Raw genomic sequence first — 21646 nt, 5'->3', positions numbered from 1 at the left:
AATCTAGTTTGATACATTTACTTTCAGGGTGAATTTTGTGTTCATTTCATTGACGTAAATGTAATTTTTTTTAAAAAATGCAGTTTTTTGTTTTAGTTTATCAAATCAGTAGGCAAATGTAAAAACGTTTTCAGGCATGGCAGAAGGCACGCAGTGATGGCTGGGAGAGAGCCTTCTGTGAAAGGAACTTCCTGTCCCAAGCCACAATGGAAATCATCGTAGGAATGAGAACACAGTTGCTTGGCCAGCTTAGAGCATCAGGTAAAGAACTTTGAAAAATTTTAACCTTGTTTTAAAGTCAAGCATATAGAAATTATAACAAAAATTGTGTTCACCGGTGTAATTTTCCTTACTTAATTTGAAATACACCTTCATGTACACATTCATGCAGGCTATGATGTAGATGAAGAAATGTGGCTGATCTAACTGAAAGTACCCTCATCTTCACATCCCACTGCATTTCAGTGTTGAGATGAATTTCTTTGGACTTTTATGTTTTAGTCAATTACTCCCATAGGAAATGTCTTTGTATTGTAGAAAATAATTGTATTCTATGTTAGTATGAAACCCCTTATCAGGAAAGATTTCAGTGTAAGATTTCTTCTTGGTGCTGTTAAGGTTGGCAGTAGTGAAAAATGCAACAAATAAGTTGTTTATTTCACCTTTATTTTCCAACTGCATTTGAGAACCAAACACAAGCTAACATGGCACCATTTTGTCCTGTTAGGTTTTGTGAGAGCCAGAGGAGGAGCTGATATTAGAGATGTTAATACTAACTCTGAGAACTGGGCTGTAATTAAAGCTGCCTTAGTGGCTGGGATGTATCCCAATGTTGTGCATGTAGACAGAGAAAGCCTGGTGTTGACTGAACCAAAGGAGAAGAAAGTACGATTTCATCCTACCTCTGTTCTTGGTCAATCTCAGTATAAGAAGGTAAAACCACTTTGAATGTATAGTTCACAAAAAAGAACACTAAAATCTATCACGTTTTAGAAGTGCCTTTTCGTAGTTGTTAGTACTTTAAAAGCAACATGGGCACTTAACACTACAGCTTTAGAAAATACTTTTCTAACCAGCTGATAGAATTGGATTTGGTTCACTTTTCCATTGTTTCAATTAGCCCTTTCTGTAGATGGAACAAGGCAGAACTGCAAAAAAATTCCACTAGTTATAAAATTGCTTTAAACATATAATGATTCCTACTCTTAAAAGCAAGAAGTTCTGCTCTGAATTTTTTTTAACATTTCTTTTTAAAGCAAAATACTTTGTTTTATTATGGTGGGATAATTTGTGAATCTGGTTGAATTCTCTCACACTTTTTTATTTGCATGTATATTTTTATATGTATATAATTATACCTGCATTTATTTCCTAAAATACAGAGTGATAGAATGGTTTGGGTTGGAAGGGGCCTTAAAGCTTATCTCATTCCAACCCCCTGCCATGGTCAGGGACACTTTCCACTAGTCCAGGTTGCTCAGAGCCCCACCCAGCCTGGCCTTGAACACTGCTAGGCTGAGGCATCCACAATGTCTCTGGATAAAATGGGAGCTATGTTAAAATTTACAGGTAGAGGGTATAATAGCTTAGTCTTACCTGCTCTTGCACAGATTGTCCCAGCAAATGGACAAGCTGCAGCCATCCAAGCCCTCCCGACAGACTGGCTTATATATGATGAAATGACAAAAGCTCACAAGACAGCAAACATCAGGTGCTGTTCTGTTGTGACACCTGTCACTGTGTCCCTCTTCTGTGGACCAGCCAGACTGCCAAGTAACGCCTTGCAGGCATCTTCATCCTTTCAAGGTACACCGAGACTGGGTTTGGAATGTTTCCATTGGTATACACTAGTGTTTGACATGGAAAGCTTCTTTTTCAGTAATACTTAATACATATATTGGCTGATTCTGAAAATAACGGTGTTACAATTCCTGTAGCTATTCAGGAATAGTTTGTAGGTTCTGTAACAAATTTCTCAGTTTTGGGGTTTTTACACATTCATGTCCATAAATTATGGACATGTCCAGTTCTGTGGTCTCAGAAATTACAGTATAGTTTTAGGGGAAGAATGTAACCACAATTTCTAATAATAATACTGGTACTGAGAATTGTAGTGTGTGTGTTCTTTTTCTAGAGACCACTTTATTTGATATTTTGAACCAGATTATTCAAACTGAGTAATTTAGAAACAATCAATATGGCAAACAAATCATGTTGCTTCTAGATGACATATGCATTTTCAAGATACATTCTACTGTTGACATTTTTTAATGTCAATTATCTGTACTATTAACTGTAAGTAATAGACAATATATAGAAATTTCCATTTTTTTCTTACTTGAGTCCTGTTGGAATGGAAGCAAAAATAACTGCTGCTAGTTCTCATAGTTTGAATCAAACTAAAAGTCCAACTTATTTCTGAAGCTTTCCTTTCTTGCTTTTAAACTGTTAACCGTAGAATAATGTTCATGCTGATTGAATTGCACTCTAGAAAAATAGATTCCTAATTAATAGCCATATGTATATATAATTTTTTTCTTATAGATCATTAAATCTGCTGTTTCACTAGGAAATAGAGCCCACATGTGGTTTTACAAACAGCTTTAGGCAAAAGTTGGATAGTGGCTTCATCAGTGAATACTGATGAAGGTACATGAGTTGAGTCAGATCACATCAGTAGAGGTTTTTACATGGCTGGCTGGCTACTTGATTGCTGCTATCCGGAGCAAAGACTTTTCAGTGTATTTGCAGAAAAGAAGAAGTAGTTTCATAAGTCTTTACATTTTAAAGTCAAATTTAGAAGGAAAAATATTTATTGCTGGTAATACAGTAGTGTTCAGGTTTTTTTATATAAGTAGAAATAATATAGAAAAGCTAATGCACCTTTTGTCTTTAATTCAGGGGGAGGGGTATCTAATGATAGCAGTGACAGTGAGATGGAGGACAAAACAACGGCTAATCTGGCACTACTGAAGCTGGATGAATGGCTCCATCTCAAACTGGACCCTGAAGTAAGTAAGAAATCACTGCTGGGTTTGCTTTATGTAGAAGAATTGTAAAAAGGTGTGAAAAGGTTTTTGTACATTTGAGTAGCCAAGAATTTTTTCTAAGTATGTCATGATCTGTTTGGGTTTCTCAAACTACATACTCTGTGATTTAACCTTTATTTCATGAGCTCATCAAGAATTAAACGGCTTCCATCCCCTTTGGCCCAGAGTTGTCTGTCACATGAATTCTTGTATTCAATACCCAAGTTGCAAGGATTCATAACCTATCACCCATACCTTTCAATTCTTTTACCTGTGACCAAAAAGAAAAAAAAAAATTAGTCACCTAAGTCAACAGTGAGAGTGCTCATCCCTCTTCCTCCATCTTGATGTGGCTGTCCTGTCTATCACATGAGGGAGCAGGAAAGCCTCAGCAGTCCACATGCTGTTGGATCTGCTTCAAGAACTTTCTGGGCAGGATGATGTTTCATATGTCTGAGCTTGGCAGTTTTGTCCCTTTCCACAAGTTGGCAGATTCCAAAGAGATGCCAGACAAAAGATAATGGCTGCAGGGACAGTGGCTCCATAATGGCTTTTCTGGTCCTTCTGGCCTCCTTTCCTGCCTGCATGGTGCTCCATCAGGCCATAGCATGATCTGGGATAGCCAAAATCTGAACAGGAGCTGAGAGAACAGTCACATTAGCATATTGTGTTTTACCTTCTCTGAGAGAGTAACCAAAATCAGATCAAAAAAGGAGCACTTGAAGCTGGAGTTGCTGAAAGAAAGTTGCTGTCAGATTTTGGAAGGATAAATAAAAACCTCTTTGAAATAGAAGTCTTTAAGTCACTGAGAAGCTGTGGCTGTGGTAGGAGGTAGTTTATGGGTCATGAAGCACTTGACCCTAGCAGCTCTAATAATAATAATCCTGTCTTTTCTAGACATGTGCAAAAGAGTGAGTTTTAAAAAATATTTTAATGGAAGCATTGCTAATGACATGGGAATTAGACTATAGTCTTCTGAATTTAGTCATCAAATTGACCAGAAGTTTGTGGAAGAAAAATGTCACTTAGAGCTCTTTTCCTTCAGGTATGACTGAAGAGTGCATGAGTATAGACTGATTTGAGAGGAAGGGCATGAAGCATGAAAAGATTGGATTTTCTGCAAAGATAAAAAGGAAAAAAAAGTCTATGGACTTACAGTACAATGTTAAGTTTAGCACAGAGCTAAATGAAATGCTTCAAAAATTACCTTTCACCCAAGGAAAAGAACATACTTTTACATCTTAGTTTAAATATTAATTATTCCCCCTCCCCAAGGCTTTAGTCATATTGGGCCCTGTCTCTATTAGAATGCCAGGTGCTGCTTGATAGGAAAGAGATAGGGTTCTCTTACCCTAACACTCTCTGATCTAATTTTCATCAGTCTTTAACAGAATTGGAATTCATTACAGGCTGCTGGTATGCTGTTGCAACTCAGGCAGAAGTGGCACAGTTTGTTCCTGCGTCGTATGCGAGCTCCTTCTAAACCGTGGTCTCAGGTTGATGAAACAACTGTAAGAGCAATTACAGCTGTTCTGAGTGCTGAAGAACAGTCTGCAGGTCTGCAGCAGCCTTCAGGAATTGGCCAGAGACCAAGACCTGTGACTTGTGAAGAACTTCCTTTGGCATCTACCTGGAAGTCAACCAGCAGTCGAAAAAGCTCAACAGAAACTGCATTGTCTGACTCCTCTAATGTGGAAAAGTAAGATGTTGAGGTCTTCTGTTCTCTGTAGGTTGCAATTTATGTATACAAGCATCACTTAAATTTCTGCTAGTAATAAGGAGGTGGAAACAGTGGAATTACAGTTGAAAGGTTATACTGTTGTATGCTGCATTGTAATCCCACTGAGAAGTATTTCATACAGGGGCCTGCTGTTTGAGAGAGCACTCAGGAATATTGTCCATGAACTGTGGTCTTTGAGAAGTAGCAGAAGAGGTTTAACAGTAGCATTAAAAGCAACACATGATCCGTATGGGTTTTTAGTTAGGGTTTAATATATTTTGTAGTTGCTGTAATACATGTGGTCATGCAGTAGGCTGAGAGGTTGATGTAAATTGTTCTGTGACTGCTTGGGAAACTCAAGGTATGTCCTTCTTAGGGTTTCAGTGAAATCTCCATCTCCTGCACTCCACCAGCCAAAGAAGTACAAAGAAAAAGACATTTTGCTCTGCAAACGAACCTCGGATGACAGATCAGCTCAGTCATCAGTGAAGTCTGCAGACAGCAGTAGCTATCCCAGCCCCTGTGCTAGTCCTTCTTCGCCAGTATCCGCAAAGGTAGAGTTCTCAAACATACCATCCTGCTCTTCAAAATTTCTTGCTGTTATCATTCTGCAACTATCAGGTATTTTACTGATAAATTAGGAACCTAACTTAATTTTTCATTTATAACAGCTGTGTAATACTTCCTTCTGGAACTTAAAATTTAGACTAAATATCCTTGTTACACTAGTTCAATACAGTAAAAATAATATTTGTGGACTGCTGAGGTAAAGCTATCCACAGTAGAAAAAAATGAGTTTTTTTAAAAAACTTGTAATAAACAGCAAAAGTGTATTAATATTTCCAAGTAAATTAGTATATTGTATTCACACTCCTGAAGTTTTTGGATTCTGCCTTTCCCTGTTTCTATAGCAGCATAAATTGATACTGATTCTCTTAAAGTATTGTGTTGTCTGTGTTATCTGCCTTATTATGACTGCTTGGGTGTTACGTTAGGGGTTGTTGGTTGGAGATAGACACACAGCAGAGCTCTCCAAGGGTCATCAACAGCCAAGATTTATTATGGCGACTTCCTTATATAGGAGGTTCAAATTTCATGGGTTTGGTAGCTCTCTGGCCAGTGATATGTCTGCAATTAGGATCAAACGGAATTGGCTGAGGATCCCCTGTGTAGGTTTGATTCCAACCGATCCTTACCATACCTGAGGACTAGTTTTTCTTCTAGGCAGGTTGAGTTTGGGGGCCAAATTTATCTGGCAGCTACAGACTAGCTGCACTGTGACACTTGGGTTTTTTTGTGATGGTTATTTTAACAAAGCACACATTTTTAATGAGATTATTGTCATAGTTGTCCCTATATACTTGAATAGTAAACTGCAGTAACACTAAAGAGATCACGGAGAGGGAAACTTAATGGACCCGTTGGAGGATTTAGTAATTCCTCTTGAGTCTTTCAGCTTTTAAATTCTGACACTGTAAAAGGAAGAAAAAGTGTTTCCTGAAGGTAGAAGTGCGAGTACTGTGCTGTGGGCTGCAGTCTAGGATGATTAATTTAGGTGTCATCTCAAAGTGTGTCAGACTTAAACCAATTATAGTTAATCACTAGATTTTTAGTCCTGTTCTGCTCCACTTGTTTTCTGCCCCTCATGGATGAATTTCTGTTTTGAAAAGTGCTTTAAAAATGTAAAACAGATGTGAAATACATTAGAAGCCATTTCAGACAGGACCAGCTGATAGATTTTATGTTTCTAACCTTTCTGGAGGAGAAAGGGAGGAGCACAGTCAAAGAATTTCTATTTTCATGTGTGTAAAACTTCAGCAATAAGGCCTGTTTAATTTTATTTGTTAATTTGTACTGTTAATTTGATTAACAATATTTGTTAATTTGATTTCTTTTTGTTAATTTGATTTCTTTTCTCCAGGGTTGCAAATCTCCTTCACCAAGACAAAATATGCCAGTTCGGTACTTTATAATGAAAAGTAGCAACCTGCAAAACATTGATATTTCTCAACAGAAGGGAATATGGTCCACTACACCAAGTAATGAACGGAAACTGAATGGAGCCTTTTGGGAGAGCAGCATGGTTTACTTAATATTTTCTGTTCAAGGGTCTGGATGCTTTCAGGTGAGTCTTAATCTAAAACTAAATATTAGCAGTGGTTGATGGTTTAGGAGGGTGCAGCAAATGACGTGTGTGTAGCGTGGACAGCTTTGCCTATGACTTCTGACTTTCTGAGAAGCAGAGCAATGCACAAATGTCTGTGCTTGCTTGAAGAAAGAGTATTTCATTCTCCTCTGAAATATGTCCCTCAAAAGCTGAGAAGGATTTGCCTCCAAACATCATGAGTCAAAAATGTTTGTGCCCTACAGTAATCCTCTAAAACAACAACAGCCAGAAAAAAAATCCTAACAAAGTAAAAGACTGCTACTGTTTGCATGCCAAGTCAAATCACAGCTTTCTAAAGCCAAGAAAGTCATAGATTTTGTTACTAAAGTTTTGATAAAAACTGGTTTTATTGACTTCCAGTTAGGAAGCTGGCCATGATTCTTCCAGAACTGTCTTGACATCATATTCAGTGAGATACTTGTCTACAGTTTGTTGGTCAAATCTGTGGTCAGTTTGAAGTTAAAAACTTGACCTGGTAGTTTAAACTTGCAGGTCAGCTGTGAGCAAGCTAAATTCAGTTGTTTCAGGTAGAGAAAGTTCAACTTACTTCTTCATATACAACCTATTTGTAAAAGTCAGCTGAACTTAAAATCTCATAAGCCAACCAAAACACAGCTGTCTTGGCAATACCACTGAAGGACTGCAGTGACATATTACAATGTAATTAATTACATATGTATGTATTACATATGTGGTACATATAATACATATATTGTATTACATATGTATATACATTGTATGTAATGTAATTACATATGATGGTTTGGCAAATGGGAAAAATACTGGAAAGTAATTTTCAGGAAGTCAGTTGATACTGAAAATGGACTGTTGCACTGGTGCTCTCAGACAAGGAAGTGGGGAAGGGAAGACACACTCAAGTCAGGAGTGTAGGTGGTTGACCTTGCCCTGCCCTTCCAGTATTGACAGTGCACTGCACCCTCATGGGAATGTGCTTAACTTTCCTATTGATCGTCTCTTGCCCCAACTGTCTCTTTCTATTCCACATGTATTTTTTCCTCTATTCCTTTTATTAAGTCTCATTTAAATCTGGCTTGAGCTATACAGGACTGCTTGTCTTACAACAGCAGTGTATGCTGGTAATTTACACGGTGAACTGCATCTTTTGGACTGTTAAGTCCTAAATGGCATAAATTCACCTGAACAGTTGATATGTTGTGGGTGGGGTTGGGTTTGCTTGGTATATGGGTAAATTGGGGTGTCCTTAAGTAAGTTAGATGCTGTCTTGGGTTTGGGGTTTCTTTCATTTTCTTTTTGAATATTTGTCATGCTGGAAATTCATCCAGCTTCACTAAAGAAGGAAATAAAAGCAACTTTGATTTCTTTCTTTGAAGAACAGCTACACTCCCCTAATTCTGTGTGAAAATTTGTTAGCATAGAGAGAACATGAGAAGGAACAAATTAATTTCTGCAAAAATTACCTGCAAGTAACAAAGAATATGGATATCTAATAGACTGTACTGTAGTAGAATATTCATCTTATTTCCTTCTGCTTCGGGTGGTTATGCAACAGCTTTTTAATCTGTTACAAAACTCAAAAAACCTTTAGTGATAATTTTGTCACTGAGAGACAATCCTTATGGTCAAACCCTACAAGGCTTATTTGAAGTGGAGGAAGAAATGATACTTCTAACTTTCTATATGTAAACATTTTGGAAGCTCCAGCTCCATGGTAGAGAGTGTGTGAATCACTTTGTACCTACTTTTGAAGTTTCATAGGAAGTTCAGTTACTTATCTCATCCTACCATAGACAGATACGCTCTCATTATGTCTGTTCTTTCATCATATTTCAATTTTTTTCCCAGGGTTTTGCCAGAATGGGTTCAGCGATTGGGTGTGAGAAAAGTCAGGACTGGGGATCTGCTGGTTTTGGAGGTGTATTTAAGGTGGACTGGATCCGAAAAGAAAGCATTCCTTTTCAGTTTGCACACCACTTGCTCAACCCGTGGAATGACAGTAAGAAAGTACAGATAAGTAGAGACGGCCAGGTAATGTTACTCTCTTCTAAAGTTTTCTTCACTTGGTAGAATTGCGTATTTTTTATTAGCTTGTTCAGACCTGACATTTATATCCACTTGTTTGTGTATCTGCTAATCTGAATTCACAGTTCATCAGTGTATTGTACCTTCAGCTAATGCAGAATTACTGCTGAAGTAATGGAGCTGTTTTGATAAAATCAAAACAGTTTCTTGCTTATGTGTTTAAAAAATTACTTGAAGATGGATGCTTCCAAAAAGAAGTTCTTTGGTTTGTTTTTTAGTTTGTAATTTAGTTCTGGAGGTTTGTGCCCTGTTTGGTTGAGATGTGTTCTCTTAGATAGTCTGTTACACCCAAATTACTGTTCATAATTACAACTTTTTTTCTGTTAAGCCTGAAGAGAATCTTGAGGTTTGAGGCAGAATAAAGCTTAGGACCGTTCTTGTATTTGTTAAAGTTCTAAATGCAACTACAAAAAGCCAAAGAACAGGAACAAAATTCCTGTGTGGCAGTTTCTGCCCTCTCCCTATCCCCTCCCAAAACATCTCCTTGATGATTCAAGAGCTAAAGTTTTTGTATCACCTTGTCTGCTTCAAAACCTCTCTCCAGCTGTAAGAAACTGGCGGAAAGGAGAAGTACAAGGAAAGGATGACCACTGTATTTCCTGTGACCTCTCTTTCCACATTCTCCAGCACACTTGATGGAATCCAACTTAAAAGATGTGGAACATAATGATCTTTAGTTAGTAGGTGACTGATCTGTGGGAGGTGCAAAGTATCTGGTGCGTCTGTTCTTGTGTATGGTGGTAGTGTGTTCACTGGGAATTACTTGTGAGGACTCACTGTGAATGCAAACACCCCAACAGCCTGTAGGCCAGGGTGGTTTGTGAAAATTTTTATCTCCTGCTGAGCCCTAGTAAGAAAACTAGGACTAGTTTCTAACTAACTAACTCTGCTGGGAGTTCTCATGTTTGTTCCATTCCAGCAAAAGGGATGAGCTCTGCTAGAAAGGTTGAAAGCAATCATCAGCAACCTCATCTAACAATTCAGTAATAAATAGTTTCTGTATGCTCAATAGTAGCAGTGCAGGTAACTTCCCTGATTTCCCAATTATTTCTAGGAGCTGGAACCACAAGTTGGAGAGCAGTTGCTGCAGCTTTGGGACCATATTCCTTTGGCAGGAAAAAAACTGCCTGAGCATGCCAAGTCATACGACAGAGGTAGTTATTGATGCATTTGTGCTAGGTTTGTTCGTAACTGGGCAGAAACACCAATTTCATGTAGTGGTTTCACATTCACTCGTCTTTGTTGGCCATATTTAGTGCTGTGATTTAAGTGTCTAAGTGTTTTTTCTGCTGTGAGATGGAATTATGAGAAAAAGACAAAACAGGCCTAACTTAAACAGATAGATTTATTAACACACACATTAGAAGAAAAGAATGAGAAAAATCAAAATTGAACTTTCAAAACACTCTTCCTCCCACCACAAGTGTTCACTTTCTCACAAAGAGCATTAAAAAGACAAACCCTATGATTTTCAGTCAGTTTCACCATTTTAAAAAACAATCTTTTATCAGTTCTGTGGGGGAGGAGTCCCATGGAGACATTGCCACAAGAGAAACAGTCCTGCAATGGCTCCCATGTCACGAATCTGCAGCTGCCCAAAAGAAACTTCTACAAACTGTGAAATCCTACCCATTAGCAGCCTTTCCTATGGCTTCATATGGACTTATCAGCTTATTAGGGGTACTGTTTAAGGATGCCTCTTCTAGTATAAAAAAAGGATTCTCTTCTTCCACCTCAAAAATCATCGTCATCTCTAAAACTGGAGATCTTTTTTTCCCTAGGACCAAAGGGGTTCATATCACTTTTCTTCTTCTATCTCTAAAATCATCTTCATCTCTGAAACTAGATATCTCCTTTTATTCCTTGGAGCAAAAGGCTTCATATCACTTTTAATTAGAGCCATGCATTCCCTGCCCCCCTCGCCCCCCCCCCCCCCCCCCAGCAATATTCATACAGTACAGGAAATAGTCTGTTCTCCATGGTTTCACAAGAAAAAGTCCAGCCAAACGAGGCCACTTGTCCTCCTTTTTCCCACTTAGGACTTTCACTCTCTCTTCACTGACTTCATGCTGTATCTTCTCTGTGTTCAATCACTTTGTCCTTTTTTTTTTACTCAAAAGGAGGGTCAGAGTTTTAAAAGTCTTAATCTGTACTAAGAAAGAGTGAGCATTCTTGCCCAGACCTGCAGATGGTCACATGATCTTGCAGGGCAGCAGTCTCTAGGTTTTTCAAAAGCTGAAGGGATGGGAGGAAAGAACTTCAGGCCAAGGGATCTCGGAGCAGCCTGGCTGGTGGATGCCTCCCCCTCTACCTCTTGGTCTCATCCGGGTGGCCTAAGCTCGGAGCTGCTCTTTGGGGCCCCCAGGGCCGGGAAAACATTCCTCCTGGGCCTAGCCAGCTCAGGGGTAGGTTTTAAAGTTTGCTAGATGTTAAGCTGCAGCCTCCCCTTCTCCCACCAGCAGCTGATGGGGGCCAGGAGGCACAGCCAGACCAAGGCCGGCTTCCCCCACACAGAGGGGAAGTGGTGGGGCCTGGCTGGCCTGGGCCACTTCACAGAGTGGTATTACTTGCTCCTCCAGCTGGAAGGAAAAGGGCCACCTTCGACACAATCAGGGTTTTATATGGGTATTACCAAAAGTCGGATTCCGTTTCCTTAGTGGTTAAAGCATATGTCAGTATCTAAGAATTGGGTTCTGATAGGTTCCTGTCTGTTGCCATGAGGTTTTTTTCCTGGTTTGCCGAGCGTTCATATTAAAGGAGAAATGTGCAGTTTCTCGCGCTCGTGAATGTAAACACAGGACCATGTCTTGTAAACACTGCCCTTGTTATGAAGTCCTTCTCAAGGAGAAGGGGAGGTTGAATGACAGCCTCCTTGGCCAATGTGGTGGGGAGGTGGGAATTCCATCCTCCAATCCACAGGCCTCATAGGAAATGTATAAAGGTGGGTTTTTGTAAATAAACTGGGTCTTCCTGCCCTGCATGCTCGATGAACCCAGATCTGTCCGGCCCCGCGGTGATACGTGTCCTTTCCAAAACAATTCTAAGGTCCTGACAAGGAACTATTTCCACTTTAACTAAAAACCAAGCTGGGTTAACCCCTAACAGTGTTGCTTGCTGGTTTTGTGGTAATGGAAAAGCTGTGCCCATACAGTGTATCATCACAGTACTGTCTTTCCTTTGTAACTTGTGGAGGAATAGATACGCTTGGTACTAAATACTCTATTAATTTTGATTTTTTTTTCAGCTGGTTTAGGTTGTTGAAACATCAGCCATGAGAACTAGCAGCACGTCTACAACAAAGATGAGGAAGAAGGTGATACAACAAACTCCTGACATTCTTCATCATGCTGTGCAGCTAGAAGTGGAAAAATAAGAGGGAATTGTGTTGGTTTCAGTGTTTATTTGCCAGTCTGTTTTTTGACTGAGTTATTTTTCTTACAGTATTGTGCAGTTGATACTTAAAAATACAGTTAAGTTCAAAACAAAGTTTGAAACAGTGGACCTCGTGTAAGTTGTCTGAGTTTAAAATAGCATAGCAGTCAGTTTAAATATGCAGTTTACAGTTAAAGTTTTCTCAACCCAGTAAAAAGTATGAGAATGTAAAAGTCTTGCAGTTCAGTTAAAAAGACCCCTAACTCCAAATATGTTCATTAATATTGAATTTAATTATTTTAAATTATTATAATTTCAAAGAAAAATTGTGTTTCCGGTTTCAGTTATTTTTCACCTCATTTAAGACGTGACTCACACCTTGAGAAGCTGAAGCAGCCTTTCAGAGGCCTGCGGCCAAATGATACTTCAATAGTTCACTAATTTAGGCACTGCTGGAAGATTTGTATTTCTTTTAAAAAGAATAAAAATCATTACCAGTAGAACTTCCTTGATCATTTAACACAGTCTTCATGCTTTCTTTCAAGCTGTTTCTTTTACTTCCATACCACTGCTGTCTTGGTTTATTTGGCTTTTTCTTAGTCCTGAACATACTGTACTCTAAGGCTGGTATAAATGGGTGTGATCACTGTCTGCACTGTTTGTGGTCATCCTGAGGTTAAACCAAGACTCTTTTCTGCTTCTGAGTCTCTGCCTGTTTTCTCATGTCTGTTCAAGATATTACGCCATGCATTCATTTTGCATTCTGTGTGGTGACTTCCACACATGAACCATCAGTGTGACCTTTGCCAAGACTAACTGGATGCCTGTAAGGCTTTTACTGCCCTATACCTTGTTTCTCAAGAGGGTGCATACAAGAGAGGCATGAGGCTCTTCCTGCCTTTACAGTACTTCAAGGCCTTTGCCCACACAGGAATGTGGGGCAGTACTGCCTTGCACAGATTTATGGGGCCCTGTGCGCTCCAGAGACAGAGCTGGCAGAGAGAAGGAGTACGGGTGAGTGTAATGTTTGGTTAACCAGCCAAATAGTACTTCTGCAGCTTGATGGTAAAAAGGACGGTCCAGCCATGGAATTTGCATTCCACAAGGCCACGGGCCAGTCTAGGTCACTTGTGTGGAGAAGAGATTGTACCCTGCTGCCTGCCTGACAGACATGGTCATGTAAGTCTGTATGCCCAGATGTTAGATGCAGCCCAGTCATGGTGAATTACATAGTATTATTACCCAAATAACTGTGCTGCTGACCTGTATTTTCTCATGCATTGTATTTAGATGTGGACTGTTTATCCCGTAAGCTGTTGCTCTGGTGTCTGTAACCATCTCCTTTCAGCAGGGCTGCCTAAACCCCTTACATGCTGGTAGCAGAAGTGGATTGCCACTTTCTGTGATGATACCAACGGTATCATCAGCCTGCAGAAGAACTCCAGCACTGCAGCACAATTTTTAGAGACAGTCAGCCTGCCTGATCATGACTGAGTGTGATCATTACAACCTGAAGAAAAAAATTAAAGCAGGATGAAGGGCTGAATCTGTCTGAAAAATAACAAGGCAGCAACAGCCAGCAAGTCAACATGCATTGATGACAACAAATGGGAGAAACAGCCCATCACCATCTCCTCAGCAACAGTAAAATTCCCATTTTCAAGGTGGTTCTGTGTTAAGAATGAATGGAGTTCTTGCAAGCTAGACCATTGTCCGTAACTAGAGTGTGAAGGAAGGGAACATAAAGAGGGCTCAGAGAGATAGTCACAGTTTTGCAAAGTTTGTTCATGTGTACATGTGTACATGAACAAAACCTACCTGAGCAATGCTGGTTCAGGACAACTCCAGTCATGTTCCTCAACACAGTACGAGCTTTGTCAATGTCTCACAAGAAAATGCTGAGCTGTGCTGCCTCCTCAGGAACATATTCCTGAAACCAGGAAACGGTGGCAAGCCGTTTTGCCACAGACAGTACCTTTTTTGTTAAATACCAAAATATAAAATTGCTGATTTGTTGCAACTATTTCTTTCAATATTTGCTTTACTACATTTTTTTCCCCACTATTGGACTGGCATAATTTCTGCTCCATCATCACATCTATGAAGACACTGTGGGCTTAATGCTACTCAGGGATTTTTTTTTTTTGTAGCTTCCATTTTAAATGCTTCATACTGGCTGTTGCAGAAATTAAGAAATTAAATCACAGCTCATACCTGGCAGGCCCACCACAGAGTTGTGGTTGGATTAGTTCATAGTTATCGCCAGGCATTTTGTCTTTAAAAGAATTAAGAGTGTTTTTTGCAGCTACCAATTCCAACTTTTCTTTTTGTGAAATGGTGCTGTATTGATTGCTGCAGAGCAGCTGCTTTTCTAGGTGTATTCAGTCATGGGTTTCACTATCTGGAAAACATTAGCAGTTAGTCTCCTGTTGCTCTATATCTTCCTGCTCACACTTAGCTCCTCTGTTTTCCTTCCCTGTGGATCATGCTGCACTGCTCTCAGCTGTCACTCCTGCTGCCTTTGTTGCATCTTCTGACAGGAACCACAGTGCACCAAGGAGGTGATGCTGCTGTGGATTAAAAGCTTTATGGGCTATTTTCTTTTGGCAGATGTTGAAATGGGTTTCCTAAACAGGAAGTGTAAGCCTGGGTGAGAGGAAAGATGTGTGCTAAGGTCTTTACAAACAATTTAATGGGTGAAGATATGGGTGTTAAAGCCTTGCAAATAGCTCTTAATGTGTCTACTAAATTTGGGCAGATGGTTTGTGACCCAGCCCAGGAGAAAGCAGGAGCACAGCAACCAAAAGCTGAATGCACTGTTCTGTCTGAAAAACAAAGCTTTCTGATCTATATGCCACTTAGATTGAAATCAAGGAAAGAATCCAGCAAAACCTTTGCTCATGCTGCTGCAGACATGGAAAACACCAACTGGTGCAGAATCTCAGGCAGTGCTGAAAAAGGCAGGAAAGTGTCCTGAGCAGCTTCTTTGCTTGCTGGGAACATAGAAAAGAAACAGGGCTTGTACATCAAGCAACCGAAGAAAGCAGGAGCAGAGCAACTGAAAGCTGACTGAAATGTTCTGTCTTCAAAACAAAGCTTTGTGCTCTACACAGCATTTGCACAGAAATAAAGCAAAAAAGGCAGTAACACTTTTGCAGACTCCTGCAGACATGGAAACCACCAATTTTATCAGAATCTGACCCAGTGCTGGAAAAGGCGGAAAAGTGTCTTCAGCAGTTTCTTTGCTTGCTGGGAAGAGAGAAAACCAACAGGGCTTGTTCATCGAGGAACCCGAGAAAGCAGGAGCACACTAACTCAAACCTGGCTGTAGTGTTCTCAGTGCAAAATGTAGCTCTGCCTTCACTAGAGCTCTGAAAGAGAAAAGTAGCAAAATAGCGAGCCACGCCTTCCTATAGCTGCTGCAGACATTGAAAACACCAATTTTATCAGAATCTCAACCAGTGATGGAAAAATCAGGAAAGTGTCGGCAGCAGCTTCATTGCTTGCTGGCAAGAGAGAAAACCATCAGGGCTTGTTCGTTGAGCAACCTGAGAAAGCAGGAGCACACCAGCTGAAAGCTGACTGCAGTTTAATCTGTGCGAAATGTAGCTGTCTTTAATTCCACTCTGAAAGAGAAAAGTAGCAAAATAGCCAGCCACACCCTTGCTCTTACTGCTGCAGACATGGAAAACACCAACTGTATCAAAATCTCACCAAGTGCTTGAAAAGGCAGGTAAATTGCTGCAAAGCTTCTTTGCTTGCTGGGAAAACAGAAAACCAGGAGGTCTTGTGCTTTCAAACAATCCACACCAGTCCATACCACAGGAGACACTTCAAAAGCAGAGGTGTATGAATACAAACTGCAACCAATACGAGAGGTGACTAAGGTATGCAAGTCTTAATTTCATGTTAATGGTCAATCTCTCCAGAACCAGGGAAATGGGAAATCGAGTGTTAGAGGTAAACGTGTGATGACACAAGTACTTCCCTACTCTCCGGTACAAGCCTGTGTGACCAGCTCACATCGAGGACAAGAGGATCAGCTGGCATGAATGTATCCATCTCAATCCAAATAACCATAAACTCATTACAGGTACATAAAGTCACTCTTGAGGCCCAGGGGCCCATAGGGAACGGACTGAGTGCACTGCTTCTAGGAAGATCCAGTGCCACACTGCAAGGCATCTTTGTGCACCCTGGTGTCATAGATACCAACTTTACAGGACAAATACAAGCCATGGTATCAACCCCTACTCCCCTACCCCATGACTATCCGTGCTAAAACCAGCATTGCTCAACTCATTCTTTTTAAGTCTTCTGTCCCCAAAGCAGATTCTGCGGAGCAAGGAGACCCAGGCTTTGGAACAACAGGACAGCCTCAGCTGTGCTGGACTCAGGTCATGGGTGATCAAAGACCTAATATGGTTTGTACTGTTAAAATGACTCAAAGTAAAGCCTTTGCAGATAAAGGTCAGTGGGATGATTAAAACAGGGGCATATGTCACTGTCATCTCTGCCCACCCTTGGCCTCCATTGTAGCCCGCCAAGCCTGTGGGATCCACTGTTGCTGGCCTCAGAGGGACCACAAAGCTGTTTGGACAGCAAACCTCTTTTGGTAAAAAATCCTGAAGAATAAACAGCTACAATTCAGCCATACATCCCTGCTGCACCTCTTAAACTATGGCGAAGGGATGTTCTATCTGCATGGGGAGTCTAGGTGGAGAATGATTTTTAACAGAGGCCACTATATTGGAGAGTGTAAAGTGTCCCACACTATCTCTAAAATTCAACCCTAGATATAGACATATATCTAGGCCAGAGATCTGGGCAGTGCAGAGATCCCAACCAATTGCCTATCCAAACCCAGGAAATTCAAATCCCCTATAAAAAGAAGCTCTGAACAATACAACGGGCTGTTTGCTGATGATGGGATAAAACAAGAGGTTCAAGAGGAGATGTGGGGTAGACGGTTCAGGAAGACTACCTTCTTAGTGCCTTAGCCACTGGGGAAAGGAAGAGGGCAACATACAGCTGGGAGCTTAGGATAAAGGGAGTGCACCCTCTGAAACCTCGAGAGAGAAGACCCTGCAGTCATATGCCCCAGTCGAGTCTATGCCTTTATTCAAATAAAGTTGAAAGAATCCTCTCTCCTTTTTTACCCATAAACCTCTGGCATTTGTGGATTTTCCCAACATATTATTTATAACGTTAAAATAACTCTGCTATAATTTGAAAAATGAGTTTCACTTTTCTAGTTAAATTTAAAAGATTTAATAAAAAGACAATAAGACACAAAACTAAAAAAAACCAAAATTACAGCCGAGTGCTTGGCATTCAGCCAAGAGCACACCACTAACTCAGAAAAGCTTCTTTAAATGCATAAGCATGTTGGATATTCATAGACCTTGTATGCATTATTCAAACATTCCTTTGAATTTAGATGTTCTTTTCCTTGGTTTCAACTCCTGACCTGCCTCAGTTCCATCCTGCAGATCAGCATTTTATTTCTCCTTGTGGCTCCATCCTTCATATCCACACTCCCTGATAATGGAGGGTCAATAAATTCCTCCCCTGGGGCTCTGGTATCTGTCACCACCATCTTCATCTGGATAGGATAATCCTAGAATGTGAGGAGTTTCCTGATTACTATTCTCTGAGTTAGCTACATGAACAAAAGCATTCTACATCACATAGTCTTCGTTTTAATATCATGCTGTAGCCCAAGAAATACATGTATTTATCACATTACTATTTCTAAGTTTTATTAATGGCAGAAATAAACTATATTCATACAGCAAAGTTTTCCAACATTATACATGTAGCATTTATTTTAATATTTGTGAAAAGCCAATAATATAATAGGTACTTTTAACAATAAGGATATAGGGGTTTATTAGACATAGTAGTGAAATAGCTGATATATAGTTACCATTGTAATTGAACTTTCTGTTTAGTTGGGATAACATCCAGTGAATATATGGTGACAACCCAGCCACTGATATGCCAACTATTAGCATCTGCCATCTGAAAAAAGTATAAACCACAGCCCAAACTGGAAGGGATAATAAAACTACAGACAAAAAAAACGCCTGCTCTAAAAAGGCAGACCTAAAGAACAGCAATACTAAACGGTTCTTTAAAAAGTATGAATATGCATAATAGTCTATATGCAACAAGCTGATGTAATAGAAAAAGTATTTAAGGAATTTCTCCAAAGGTAGTAAGTGTGCTCTTGGCTGAATGCCAAGCATTTGTCCATTTAACCCTTTGCTTTATTTCTATGTCTTTCTGTCTTTTTATTAAACTTTTTAAATTTTACCAAAAAAGTAAGACTCATTTTTCACATTTCTAAGGAAAGCAGATTGTGGGTTGTATTACATTGGAGAATAGTCCTGAAAACACTAAAAAACATGTTTCATTGTCAAATCACGCAAACTAGAGCAAGTTGTATTGCGTCGAGCCAAGAAGGAATTTTAAAGCTGATTTGATACCATGCGGGTGTAAAATTACTAATCTTTGCCTTGTGCTGTATCATGCACAGCTCTGAGATTTAAGGCCTCAGCTCTCTGACTTTGCAGACGTAAGTAATCATACTGTGTTTGGTACTGCTGGGGTGAAGGTTGTAGCACAAAGCTCCTAAATAATCTACCATTTCATTCTATCCATAGGGAATGTCTGGTGAATCCTGGCACCAGTCATGTAAGATCAAGGAACAGAGAACAAAACACAGCTGCCAAAGTTCCTTGAGTATAAGAGCAAAACCCCATCAGTGGAGACCACCAGGCCAGCACCCCCTGCCCTGCCTTCAGTGCTGTGCAGAGCCATGCGGCACCTCAGTCAGGGCACAGGCAGCCACAAGCGTGGCTGTGGCACAGGGGCTCCTGAGAGCCTGTGTGATGGTGGGACAAGCTGCCCCAGCCCTGGCCCTGGCCCTCTCCAAGGTGTGGGCAGCAGCACAGGCTCCCTGCCCTGCACAGTTATTTGCACCAGGGTGCCCTGCACCAGCAGGTGCCCTTGCCCATCCATGTGATGTCTTCCCTCAGGGTGCCACTCCTGCATGGCCACACTCAGGGTGCAAGTGAGTACATCTCAGCCAGAGCAGGAGGTTGCCTTTGCTTCCCAAACTCACCTGAGAAGTGAGCAGCAAAGTTGTCCTCCCTTACTGGAGGAGACCATGGCAAGACCTTGCTTGGTATCAGCCTGCAAGAAGCCAGCTGCACTCACAGAGCAGCCCCACAGCACAAAGGGTCAACAGCCAGCTGCCACCCAACCCCAGCAGCCTGAGCGTGGCACACAGCCTCTGGTCTGCGAGCCTCTCTGGCCTGCGCAAGAGCGGTCCTGCCAGTGGCAGCAGCAAGGACAAGCCGGCATTGCCGTTGGCTCCCCAAAGCCTCTGCTTGCTGAGTAGCACCATAGACCCTTCCTCCTAACCACACATCCCTGGCACCCCAGCACAGGCAGAGATGGGTGAAAGGCAGCTGTTCTCACATTTGCCAGGTCCTTAATCAGCCTCCCCAGCCTCCTGGCTCTCAATGTCCTCCTCAGGGCAAGAGAGAAGTGGGAAAAGATGAGCAGTGATGCCTCTGTGGCTTGGCTGAGGGAGCAGCACTCAGGCACAGAGCCCAGAGTGGAGACAGACTCATTGCACAGCAGTGGCTCAACTCCTTCTCCAGGGCTTTGATGGATGGGACACAGATCACTCAGGCTCCCTTGGTCCTGTGAAGAGGGAGAGAGCTGCATGACCCCCAAGCCACCTCTTCTCTCCTGTCATGCAGCTCTACCTGAGAGCTGCCCACAGCTTCAGGGCCAGCTCTCCGCAGCTGGGGAGTGGTGCTCCTCTGCTCCTGAGCATGCCCTGTCTGGCTGCTCCTGAAGCACTCCCCAGATTACTCCTGGAGGGGGCCCACCCGTAGATCCTTTAGCACCTGAGAGTCCCAAAAAGAGACGAGCACAGGCCCTGCTGCCCCACAGCCTGAGGGCAGACGTGCACCTGCCCAGCCCTGTGGGTAGGACACAGAGGCAGGATGAAGCCCCATGGTTGGGGTAGGTCAGAGTTGCTGCTCAAGCCCTGCTACCATCTGATGTGCCCTGAGCAGAGGCTTTTACCCTTTCCCTTCTGGGGACCGAAGAGTGACCAGGAGGTGAGGGACAATGGAAGGACAACTGCCCCCATCCACTCCCTGCCCAGGCTCTGCAGGGAGGGCAGAGGTCATTCCCAGGGTGGTGTGTGCATGCCTGGAAACCTCTCCTGCCCTGCCATGGCACATGGCACCACAACTCACCCAAAAGTGGTAGTACTGGAGCTGGTGGGACAGGTGAGGATGTTGGAGCTGCCATGTTCATTGCTGCCTTCCTGCTGCTCCTCCTCTTTTCTCTCCCTCACTGCTGCTCAGCACCCACAGCTGATCCAGGGCCAGGCAGAGCTGTGGACGCAGGGTGGTTCGAGCTCAGAAAGCAGAGGCAAGCAGTGAGTTGCACATAGCCTCCCTAGCACTCCCTGGGGCAGGGCCCTGCCATTCTGCCCTGCTGATGTTGGGATGACACTGGTGTAGTGTGTCTTTGTCCTGGCTCCAGAGCCAGGGGGTAAGGCAAAGGCAGCTGGGCTCTGAAGGTTTTACTGCAGCTTGGCAACCACCAGTTCCTCTTGGAGAAGGAGAAGGTGCCTCTCGCTGGTCTTTGGGCTGTGGCTCAGAGCCACGGCCGCGCTTAGCACCACCTTGTCATCACTGAGAACCTTCCTGCAGAGCAGAGAGTGGTTGCTGTGAGGAAGGCAGCCCCTTCTGCTGTAGGACCTGGCCATGGCCGTGTGTCCCAGAGCTGTGGGGGAGCCCACCTGGAGCCAAAGCAGCTCCAGGCCTGGGACAGGAGGGCCCTGGCCTTGCTGCAAGGACACGGGCCAGTCACTGACATCAAGGATGGGAAGCAGGATGGCAGGGCTGAGTTGGTGTTGCTTGCCCAGACCCTGCCTTCTCTCAGTGCTTCTGCCCAGACCCTGCCTTCTCTCTGTATCGGGACAGCCCCCTGCTGCTGGTTCTGCTGGCGCTGCCTCCAACTGACTGACAATCAGAGCTCAAGAGAAGCTGGGCTAGGCACTGAGGAGGGACACTGCAGCAGGACTTGCAGGATGGACAAGGCCTGCCTTGCACTGGGGAGTCCAGACACACCCGAGGCTAAGGCTCATCTTCCTCCACCTGCTGCCAAGGCTTTGCCTCCTGCAGCCCTGCATGCAGTCTGCTCCCTTTGCCCCAGGGGCACTTCAGCAATTCCAATCTGCTCAGCCTTCAGTTGACCATGACC

General features: G+C 42.2%; 1 protein-coding gene across 3 annotated transcripts in view; it reads left to right on the top strand.

The window, feature by feature from the left end:
• LOC134564337 (3'-5' RNA helicase YTHDC2-like) overlaps positions 1 to 12838 on the top strand; it is a 31874-nt gene extending 19036 nt beyond the window's left edge. For all 3 annotated transcript variants that reach the window (XM_063423135.1, XM_063423136.1, XM_063423137.1), the window contains 10 exons: positions 135 to 261; positions 728 to 933; positions 1611 to 1806; positions 2902 to 3011; positions 4439 to 4728; positions 5126 to 5303; positions 6671 to 6874; positions 8741 to 8923; positions 10032 to 10131; positions 12222 to 12838. In XM_063423135.1, the coding sequence (XP_063279205.1) occupies positions 135 to 261; positions 728 to 933; positions 1611 to 1806; positions 2902 to 3011; positions 4439 to 4728; positions 5126 to 5303; positions 6671 to 6874; positions 8741 to 8923; positions 10032 to 10131; positions 12222 to 12238 (1611 nt within the window). In that variant the 3' untranslated portion in view covers positions 12239 to 12838. The remainder of the gene's footprint in view (positions 1 to 134; positions 262 to 727; positions 934 to 1610; positions 1807 to 2901; positions 3012 to 4438; positions 4729 to 5125; positions 5304 to 6670; positions 6875 to 8740; positions 8924 to 10031; positions 10132 to 12221) is intronic.
• The last annotated feature ends 8808 nt before the right edge of the window (positions 12839 to 21646 follow it).

The sequence above is a fragment of the Prinia subflava genome, chromosome Z (assembly GCF_021018805.1).
Source record: "Prinia subflava isolate CZ2003 ecotype Zambia chromosome Z, Cam_Psub_1.2, whole genome shotgun sequence".
In the NCBI taxonomy this organism is placed as follows: Eukaryota; Metazoa; Chordata; class Aves; order Passeriformes; family Cisticolidae; genus Prinia; species Prinia subflava.
Note: the sequence above shows the minus strand (reverse complement) of the source record. Positions and strands in the feature narration are given on the sequence as shown.